Here is a 10,621-nt window from a genome sequence, read left to right as displayed (position 1 = left end):
GGCTCCAGCATGACTTTCTGGCTGGCTGTCTTTGAACTTCTACCTTGCACTCGGTAAAAGCAAACTTTTTTTTTTACTAACGGTGCTGCGTGCTCTGTGAGATTCCACGATTCCTACATCCTGAGGACCCCAACTGGGTTCTAGGATTCCACAATTCTCGGTCTCTCTTGGTTTCAGGATCTGGGTCAGGTCTTCTGGAACCCCCCACTTGTCCCACTTTTGCCTTGGTGCCCACCCTTGTCCCTGATGGTCCCTGACTCAGGAGTGAGGGGCAGCTCGTGAGGTCTCTCCCCCAGGGCTCCCAGCCCAGGAATGACACTTGGCACCTGGACAAACCCAGGGACAGGACCTGGGAGTCTCAGCACTGGAAGCAGGAGAGGCCCACCAGGGCCTTGCGGGTTCCACATTCTTGTCCACCTGAGTTGGCTGGGTGATCCCAAAAGAATCTTCCCCTCCCTGGACCCCAGCCAGCCAGAGGGTTAAAAGTCCAAGAGGCCAGCCCTATCTCATGGGCCTCACAACGAAGGGCCCATCGCCACCTACTCTGGGCTTTCGCTCTGCGTGGTTCCAGCACCTCACCTACCTCTGGAGACTGAGGGCCCAGTTCAGCGGTCTCCACCTCCTGCCAGCGTCCTGCCAGCTGCTCTGTGCAGGGTCTGTGGGGTGGGGACACAGTAGAGGGGTCTGCAGGCAAGAATGAGTGTGGGGGGGGGGGGGGCGTTGAACGAAGACACGGAAGTTAGGGAATTGGGGTGCACTCGTCATCTGTTCAAAGGTCCCTCAATAGTGGGACTGACCCCACCGTTTGGCTGGTTCAGGCAGAGCCCTCCCAGCCAGCCCCCAGGCTGTAACATGGAATAGTGTGTCGAGGCCCTGGCCTTCCACTTTCCCAGTGATGGATCCAGTCTCTAGCTCACCTGAACTATCCCCACCCCCACTTCACACAGAACAAAAGCTGAGTGGGTAGTGACTAGCCCCAAGCACAACCATTAGGGCCACCTCAAGACCAAGTCACAATTGACTGAAGGGCTCCAGATTCCAGTCCAAGCAGGACTGGGGCTCCTTCTCCATGTTCTAATCTTGCAGACACAGGGTCAGGTGTCCAAGGCCCTTCCACTTTGCTGCTCAAGTGTGGCTTCTCGATGGCCAAATAGGGCCGCTGGCGCACCGGCCATTCCGCCTCTATTCCAGCCAGATGGGGACGTCCTGGAAATGGCAGACATCACCACTGCTAGTATCACATGATTACTCCTAGATGAGAAGGCTGGGAAATGGACTTTTTCTTTGTGGGGGGCATCTAGATACAGAGATCCAATTACTGAGAAAGGAGGAGGGGTTTCTGCCCGAAGTCCCAAAAGATTAATGAAATCAACAAGGCAAAAAGTTCAAAAACTCTAGCCTGGCTCCCCAAATATACCTTGAGAAACATGAAGTGCCCTAGAACAGTATTTGTACCATCTACGGGGAAAAACATGTATTTTTCCCATCTTCCGCCTACATACATAAAGACCTTTACAAAACAGTAACTTAAAAAAATGACCCGCAGCCCCGTAGAGAAATGAGCCGAGACCACACAAGTGATTTTTACTTAAAGACAAGTGCCCACCTCCTAAGAAAAAAGCAAATCCAAATCCTAAGAAGTGATTTTTCTTTAGCCATCAAAGCGCAAAGGCCTGGAGATGGGAAAGAACTACTCGAAAACAGCAGGCAGGGCAGCCGCGAAGGTCTCGGAAGCCTGGCACCCCATCCTCGGGGGTCTTTCCTGTGACAACGGCTGGCTGTGCACAAACCCTGGCTTGGGTGCCTCTCCAAGCATAGGTGGAGTTTGAAAGGACCTGGTTTTCCGGAAACCACTCAGACTGATCATGCCAACTAGCCCCCTCCCCCCAAGTGGAGAGGGGAGGCTGTACCCTTGCCTGGGACACTCCAGCGCAGCCTGCTCCCCACACCCCACTCCACATGGACTCGCCCTGCCTTCTTCTCACTCCCCGGCTCCCCGGAATAGAAGGCAATCCTGACTGACCTTTGCCCCCGGTGCCCGTAGTTGCGACTCTCCCCAGTACTGTCAACCGAGTAAATTAAATCTGGTCCGTGCCCTCATCTTCTGAGAACATCAAGGCTCAAAGGGCCGGGGCTGCTCAAGGTCACACACCAAGGACAGATGCCTCCCAAGATCCTTGCTCCTTCCTGGCTGTGTCGGCCTCCTGACGGGCTCAGCCAGGGTGGGATTAGCTTCATGCCTAGAATTCCCCAGGCTGTAAGCGGTTGCCTGGAGACAGATACCCAGTGAGTCCTTCACCTCCTTGGGCAGGATCAGGGTGTCCTTTGAGGGGCCCCCAAGCCAGTGAAGGACAAACTACCACAGCTCACAGCCCTCTCAGGTGCCCCCTCACGTCTGCTCTGAGGATCCCGGAACCAGAGACTAGCGTTCTAAGCCTGGAAGGGAAAACTCATAGGTGGAATGAACCAACCCGAACATCCCGATTCCTTCCAGGCATCCAAGTGCCACAGCTTACCACAGACGTGGGGAGAGTTGAGGCCTCACAAGGCAGGTGGAACAGGTTTAGGGGCCAAACCTTTTGGCCTGCAACACGCTACAAAGCTCACAGCAGAGGGCCAGTCGATGGGGCTGAAAAATGGGCCCTCTGGCTCTAGGACCCGGCCCATGACAGCCCCTTGCTGGATGAAGTCCCAGGGGGTGTGGCCTTCTCATTTCTAGAGCTCCCCTTCTGGAGAAATCAAGTGTCTGGGTCCCATTTCAAGAGAGAGAGACCCCTCCCAGAGCAGAGAACTCACAGCTTGGCTGCGCCCTTTTGAGCTCTGCAGGGTGTACAAAGAATACAAGCGTGTCTGAGCACCCGGGTTTTCCCAAGGAGTTTATTTGGGCGGACCTGGGGCCAGGGAGGCTCTGCATCTAAAAGAAGGTGTTGGGCCTCTTGGTGGTGAAGCGTGGCTTGTGCTGGCGACGCAGGACCCGGTGGGGCAGCGGGAACTTGATCTTGGAGTCCTGTGGTAAGGAGAGATGGGTGAAGGGGACGAAGCCTCTTAACCTTTCTTCCAGGGGCCACTGAGGTGTGGCCACCCCCCACCGGGCTCCTGCGTCAAACCCAGTGCCTCCCTGCAGCTCCCAAGGCTGGGGGACAGGGAAGCAACTAGGCCAGCTCCACGTTCCAGGGGAGACCCCCCCCTCAGCCCAGCCCACCCAGCAGGGCCCCCAGGGCACTCACGTGGAACTGCTTGACTGCCGGGCGGCGGCACTTGCTGGCTGCGATCTCCTCCACCTTCATGATCTGGATCGAGTGGGCCCGGGCACGGTGCCGGGCACCCATGTCTCGGTCTGCAGGAGGGTGAAGGTGAACGTGTGCCGGGGGTCCGCGCACTCCTTAAACCCCCCGTCAAGTACTGACCCGGAAGGACCCCAACAGGCGTGGGCTACCAGGGTTGTAGAACCTCTCAATTCACTTTGAGGAGCACGGCCACAGCCCCCCAAAGGCGACGAGATCAACTTGCTGTCAGCACCTCTGTTTAAACCGCTATTACAAGAAACAGCAGTTCTTGGGTTGAGGTGCTTCGGTTTTGGCCCCGGCAGGCAACCTGCCCTGGGAGCACTTGGGGCCACTGGCACCACATCCGTTACGGACACGGCCCCGGCTAGATTCTGGGTGGGAATTATCGCCACACGAGTGATCAACTCCAAAGGTCCCCCTGCTGCCAGGCTCCAGAAAAAGATGCACCCGGAACATCCTTTCCACTCCTGTCCCCTTAGCAAACACAAACACCGCCTCTGCACCCCAACCACCAGGCCTGGGACCACCCACTCCCCGTCCTGCCTCGGTCTGAAGGAGTGGGCGGCCACAGGCAGATGAGCTGCAGACGCCTGCGAGGTGAGTCTAAAGGAGAAACCGGGTTGTGGCCACCGGAAGCTTACAGCACTGGGTGACGGCGCCCGCGGTCGTCAGGTCCCGGTACTCCCGGTACATGTTGTGGGTGCCGCTGCGGGAGTCGTAGCGCAGCCAGATGCCGAAGTTCTTCACCCGCAAGGGGGATTTCTCGAACACCTGCCAAAGACACTGGCTGAGGCAAGCGTAGTGAGCGGGCTCGAGCCCGACTTCTACTACCCTGGCTGATCATCTGCCCCTGCTGCTCCAAGGACAGCCCAGCCCCAGGCCTCTCCTGCGCCTATTTCCTAGTCTTTGAATTTTAAAGTACACGAGGAAAACCCGCTGTCCTAGGACAAATTCCCACCGTAGCAGCCGGGGGCACACAGCAGTCCAGGCCTGGATATTCCCCCCATGTGGACCACCAGCTCCAGGCTCCTCCCAAACGCCACTCACCCAGGTCTATCTAGACCAAAAACCAGCTGCCACCCTGTGCGGCCGTATGACGCAGAGTCCAGTGCCCAACACAGCAAACATGCCCAAGTGACGGCACCTTCGTAGATGAGGTCCAGCAAAGGTGCGGGCCTCAGCCAAGGTGCCCCGGCATGCCAGCCACACCCTTCTGGGCCTCGGGCTCTTTCATTAGGAAAAGGGCACCGAGGGATCCGTCCCATCCTGACCTACGGCCTCAACAGCACATACGAACAGGCCAGGGGTTATGAAGTCTGGGAACTCTGTGCAGTGGGGAAGGGCCCCACAGGAACGTGTAAACAACCCACTCCAGACCTCACCCTGTCTCAGACGCCCCGTACCTGCCCACAGTAGACAATTTCCCCTGAAGACTTCTTCATCTTCTTCAGCTGAGACACAAAGTACCAGAAGCGGGACTTGGCGACAACATGATTAGGTGCGAAGATTCGCATGCGATACAGCGGTGGAGTGCGGCACTTGGGGGTGGGCAGACAGCGCCCCACCACCTTGTACTCTCGCAGCTGAAAGAGAGACAGGGGTGAGATGAGGCCTGACCCAGAGCTCTGAGGCAACCGTGAAGATTGACCCTGCTCCCTTTCCCAATATGGAGCAGGAGAGCGAGAAGACTGTCCCCTCCCAGGGCATCCGTGTGGAATCCTGATGAAGGAGCCACGCCACTGGCCCAGCCTTTCCACAACAGGGGTTGAGGGCAGGGAGGATTCACTAAGGTGCCTGTGTACCCTTTGCCTCGGCTCCAGAAAGCTGGGCAGGGCTATCTATCTCACTGTCCTTCCTCCTTCCGTTTACATTCCTGGGAAAAGCTGAAGCCTAGGCCTGCAGCCTCCTAACTCCGTTGCATCTTTGCGGCTCACTACGTCTTCCCAAAGTTCTCTTCCACTCGGGGCCCCAAAGACAGTGACCAGCCTGGGATCCCACAGCACGCTCCAGGCAGAACCAGGAAAAAAAAAAAAAAAAAAAATCCAGTGCCCTCCCCAGCCCTGGACTCTCAGCACCGCTGCCACGGGACCTGCAGCTACCTCAGTTTTCCCAGCAGCAGTCCAAGGGGTTTGGACTTCCCAGTGGAAACTCCCTGTTTACCCGGATGCACAGACAAGTATGTCGGCCAAGGCCAAACTCTGCGATACAGTACAAAGGAACGTATCTCTCACGGACTTGACGTTTTACTTATAGAATAGCCCCAAGTATCGCCAACTCGGCTCATACTCCCACCTCTCAATCTGACTCCTCAGCCCCGCGGGCCACCCGTTCAGGAAGGGACCGATGCGGCTGGCCTGAGGCTGGAGAGCTGTACATGACCCCCTTGGTCCCGGGGACTTGCTCTTCCATCTCTGCACCACAGCGCCCTGACTTCACCTAGCACTTGTCACAGATAAGGCTCGCACTCCCGGTGTCAGCTCGGGTTTATAGTTTTCTTCTACTTCTCACAGCCACGCCGAGAGGAGTAATATTATTGCACCCTCCCACTGGGTCCTCTTCGCCAACGGGAAAACTGAGGCTCGGAGGCTCAACAAGGTCCCGTCGGTCGAGCGTCCAAGTCGCGCAACTTGTCCCTTCCCCCGGAAAGGAGGCCCGGCCTCTTCGGGCCCCGTGATTTCCAAGCGGGCCGGGAGCATGGCATTAGCCTCCCCACGCGGCGCCCGCTATGGCCGCCATGTTGGCTGCACCTGAAGGCAGTGGCGCGCGTGGCGAGGGACGAAGCCGGGCGCACGCTCCCTCTACCCGGTCCACGCCACCTGCCGGGGCCCCGGATTCGTTCCGCACCGCACTCCCCGGCCCCCTGCCCCACCACGCTCGCCTTACCGTGCCCGAGGCCTTCATGGCGCACCCTCCGCTCTCGCCGCCAGCCAAGAAAGGAAGTGGCCGCCCTCGCGCAGCCGCTCACCAGGATTTCGTTGACGGAAGTCCCGCCTCCCGCAAGCCGCACGCCCATTGGTTTGTCGGCCCGGCGCTCAACCAGATCTGCTTTTTCATTGCCTCCGGATCCACCAACCTCACACAGCCCCGCCTTCGTTCGCAGCTAGACTACAACTCACAGGAGGTAGGTCTAGTAGCCCCTCCCCTTCCGCCTTGACCGGTAAGGGAGCCTGGGAGTGCCAGGCACGCTGGGAGTTGTAGGCGGCCTAGGGTTGTCTGGGTGGCAGTCCGAGCGTTCCACTTACCGTGATGCTCTTGTGTGGAATTTTTCTTTCTTTCTTTCTTTCTTTCTTTCTTTCTTTCTTTCTTTCTTTCTTTCTTTCTTTCTTTCTTTCTTTCTTTCTTTCTTTCTTTCTTTCTTTCTTTCTTTTCTTTCTTTCTTTCTTTCTTTCTTTCGTTCTTTCGTTCTTTCGTTCTTTCGTTCTTTCGTTCTTTCGTTCTTTCGTTCTTTCGTTCTTTCTTTCTTTCTTTCTTTCTTTCTTCCTTCCTTCCTTCCTTCCTTCCTTCCTTCCTTCCTTCCTTCCTTCCTTCCTTCCTTCCTTCCTTTCTTTTCTTCCTTCCTTCCTTCCTTCCTTCCTTCCTCTTTCTTTCTTTCTCTTTCTTTCTCCCTTCCTTCCTTCCTTCCTTCCTTCCTTCCTTCCTTCCTTCCTCTTTCTTTCTTTCTCTTTCTTTCTCCCTTCCTTCCTTCCTTCCTTCCTTCCTTCCTTCCTTCCTTCCTCTTTCTTTCTTTCTCTTTCTTTCTCCCTTCCTTCCTTCCTTCCTTCCTTCCTTCCTCTCTCTCTCTCTCTTTCTTCCTTTCTTCCTTTCTTCCTTCCTTCCTTTCTTTCTTCCTTTCTTTCTTCCTTTCTTTCTTCCTTTCTTCCTTCCTTCCTTCCTTCCTTCCTCTCTCTCTCTCTCTCTCTCTTTCTTTCTTTTCTTTCTTTCTTTCTTTTCTTTCTCTCTCTCTCTTCTTTCTCTCTCTCTCTCTTTCTCTCTTCTTTCTCTCTCTCTCTCTCCCTCCCTCCCTCCCTCCCTTCCTCCCTTCCTTCCCTCTCTCTCTCTCTCTCTCTTTCTTTCTTCGTTTGTTTTTAGAATTTATGTCTTTACTGCTTTATATTGCATGAAATGGCTTTTCTAGTGTAACATTTTAATTCTTTTAATTGTTTTTTTTTTACTATATAATATTTTTTATTATTTTTTTAAGACTTTATTTTTTAAGTAATCTCTATACTCAAGGTGGGGCTCTAACTCGCAAGCAGGCACCGTGAACGTACTCTGTATATTTTTGTTTTGTTTTTATTTTCCTTTTAACTTTTTTTTTAAGTTTACGTGTTTATTTAGAGAGAGGGCACGAGCTAGCGGGGGTGGAGGGTGGACAGAGAGAGAGAGAGGGAGAGAGAGAATCCCAAGCAGGCTCCACACCAGCAGTGCAGAGTCTGAGGTGGGGCTCAAACTCACTAACCACGCATGACCTGAGCTGAAACCAGGAATCAGACACTTAACCAACTGAGACACCCAGGCGCCCCAAGCCTACTATGTGTGTGTGTGTGTGTGTGTGTGTGTGTGTGTGTGTGTATGTGTATATATATTTATTTATATACTTATATATATTTATTTTTGAGACAGAGAGATAGAGCATGAGTAGGGGAGGGGGGCAGAGAAAGAGGGGGAAGCAGAATCCAAATCCGAAAGCAGGTTCCAAGCTCTGAGCTGTCAGCACAGAGCCCAACGCAGGGCGCATACCCACAAACCGTGAGATCATGACCTGAGCCGAAGTTGGACGCTTAACGGACTGAGCTCCCCAGGCACCCTCAAGCCTACTGTATTTTTTTAAGTTATTTCCTTAGTGGATGCTCTAGGGCTTCACACATCCATCGTTGTTTCGTTTGCTTGTTTTTTTGTTTTTTAGCTGATTTATTATTTATTTTGAGTGAGAGTAGGGGAGGGGGGGAGAGAGAGGGAGGGAGTAAGAGAATCCCAAGCAGGCCCCACACTGTCAGCACAGAGCCTGACATGGGGCTCAAACTCACGAACCTCGAGATCTTGACCCGAATTGAAACCAAGAGTAGGATGCTTAACCAACTGAGCCACCCAGGCGCCCCTAACACGTACATCTTAATTTACAATCTATTTACGATTTATGCTGCCTTCATTTTAATGAGATGCCAAAATGTTACTCCTACAGTAGCTCCTATAGAGCTCATTTCCCCTCTTCCCCCTTTTGTCCCAAATTATTGTTATTATTGTGCTATGACTGCTATACATATTACATCGCTTATGTGTTACAAACCTAACAACGCATTGCTATGATTGTTACTTACAACCGTATGTCTGTTAAAGAATCATGAGAAATTAAAGGAGGACAAGTATGTATTTATAAAGTTTGTTATATTAATTTTCTCCATTTGCATTTCTGGTTCCCTCCACTTGTGTTTGCGGATTAGCATTACTACCTGGTGTCATTTCCTCATTCCTGTACGGCTTTACTCACCTCTTTTGTATTATCGTCAAATATATTACATGCCTACATGCTATAGGCCTGATGATGGAATTAATATAATTTGTATACAATTGCTTTTTATTAAGTTTCACTTATTTATTTTGAGAGAGAATCTAAATGGGAGAGGGGCGGAGAGAGGGAGACGCAGAATCCGAAACAGGCTCCAGGCTTCGAGCTGTCAGCACAGAGCCCGACGCGGGGCTTGAACTCACAGACCGTGAGATCATGACCTGAGCCGAAGTCGGTCGCTCAACCGACTGAGCCACCCAGGCGCCCCTACAATTGCTTTCCAAATCAGTTAAGAGGTCAAAAAAGTGCATTTGTGCTGTTTTTTATAATTACAGCATTGTCTTTGTGGTCTTTCATTTTTCACGTGTGTTAGAATTGACATCCGGGGTCTTTCTGCACTTAAAGAAGTCGTGAGCAGGAAATGGGTTAGGCTGTGCCTTTTTCACGGACACGTAGGTGCTGAAAATTCGGAAAATTGGCGGGAAAGGAGCATGAGAGGTGGAGTGTGGTCAAGGGACCAGGCCTGCCTCCTCCCGGCTCTGGCCCTTTTCTCTCGAAGAGACGACCCCATCCAAACGGCGCTGCCTGGACTGTCCACCAGGTGGCAGCAGACCTTTCGCTTTGTCTCCACCGGGCTGAGGCCAAGAGCCTGGGCGTGGGTGTGGGTGGGGCAGGAACAGGTTCAACTCCCACTAATAGTTCCTTGGAACATCATCTCTCTGGGCCTCAGTTCCCCCATCCTTAAGATGAGGCTAATAATAGTCCCCAGCTCCTGGGGTTATGAGATTTAAATGGCGTTGAATGTTTGGACTAGGGAGGCAGAAGCCCCAGCCCTGGAGCTGTGCGCCTTGGGCATGGGTAAACTCCATGCGCTGGGCCTCAGTTTCCCCAGGCTGGGGGCAGGAAATGGGAAGGTAGAAAGGAGTCCTGGAAAATGAGTGCTGGGAGAGCAAGAGAGGGGCCAGAGGAGGGGGAGCAGGGAGGACAGGTGAGAAGGGAGGGGGGAGAATGAATGGGAAGGAAAGGCCCCAGGCTCAGCAGGGCTTTGGAGCCAGGTAGGTCAGGGTGACCGCTTCAGCTGGAGCAGAAGGAGGAACGGGGCGGGGGGGGGGGCAGGGGGTGTGTCCTAACGTTTGTTAAACTTCCCTGCCCCCTTTTTGGCTCTATTGTGGAATGCTGCCCTGGCCCCTCCTCTGAGCCCCTGCTCCTCCCTCCTGCCCTTCCACCCCCCTCCATCTCGTGGCTCCTGTTCCTGGCAGCCCCCGCCCAGGGAAGCCCAGCTGGGTCAACTGGTCCTGGCTAGGCATCCCTTCCTCTCTGTTACCCCCATTCAATTAGGCCTGGCTGACTTCCTGGTTGGCGGGGCCACCCCTGGGCTGCCCCCTCCCTGACTGTCCTTCTTCCTCCTTGAGACCTTGAAGGCTTTAATCCTGGCTCCTGGGCCACACTCTGGCCACACCCCAGTTTGGATCGTCACCCTTCCTCAGCTGTCCTGGCAGTCACCACCTCAGCTGCTCCCATCCAGCTCACCCCCTTCTCCATCTGGGCCACCAGCACCTCCGTCTTTCCAGTGCCCCATGCAGTGGCCCAAGATTCTGCTCCTGTCACTTTATCCTGCAAATGACCCAAGCCACTCACTCCCATGGAACCCAGATGCCACAAGGTTCAGGCCCCGGCCTCCTGCGCCTTGTCTCCTGCCCCTAATTGTTCCTGCTCCCAACCCTCCTAAGGCTCTTTCTTCGAATTCATGGATGGATGGATGGATGGATGGATGGATGGATGGATGGATGAAGGAAGGAATGGATGAATGAATGGATGAATGAATGAATGAGTGGATGAATGAAGGAAG

General features: G+C 53.9%; 1 protein-coding gene and 1 non-coding gene across 2 annotated transcripts; both read right to left on the bottom strand.

Annotated features, from left to right (window-relative positions):
- Window positions 1-2,849: 2,849 nt before the first annotated feature.
- Window positions 2,850-6,324, bottom strand: RPL18A (ribosomal protein L18a). The gene is made up of 5 exons (XM_003982070.4): window positions 6,171-6,324; window positions 4,691-4,870; window positions 3,929-4,058; window positions 3,228-3,337; window positions 2,850-3,007 (listed from the first exon to the last, which is right to left on the bottom strand). The coding sequence occupies exons 1-5, from the start codon at window positions 6,186-6,188 to the stop codon at window positions 2,915-2,917; spliced, it is 531 nt and encodes a 176-aa protein (XP_003982119.1). The 5' UTR covers window positions 6,189-6,324; the 3' UTR covers window positions 2,850-2,914.
- On the bottom strand, window positions 3,440-3,572 carry LOC111559635. Its single transcript, XR_002740759.2, has one exon. It is a non-coding gene; the product is annotated as a small nucleolar RNA SNORA68 (small nucleolar RNA).
- Window positions 6,325-10,621: the final 4,297 nt, after the last annotated feature.

The sequence above is a fragment of the Felis catus genome, chromosome A2 (genome assembly GCF_018350175.1).
Source record: "Felis catus isolate Fca126 chromosome A2, F.catus_Fca126_mat1.0, whole genome shotgun sequence".
NCBI classification, from domain to species: domain Eukaryota; kingdom Metazoa; phylum Chordata; class Mammalia; order Carnivora; family Felidae; genus Felis; species Felis catus.
Note: the sequence above shows the minus strand (reverse complement) of the source record. Positions and strands in the feature narration are given on the sequence as shown.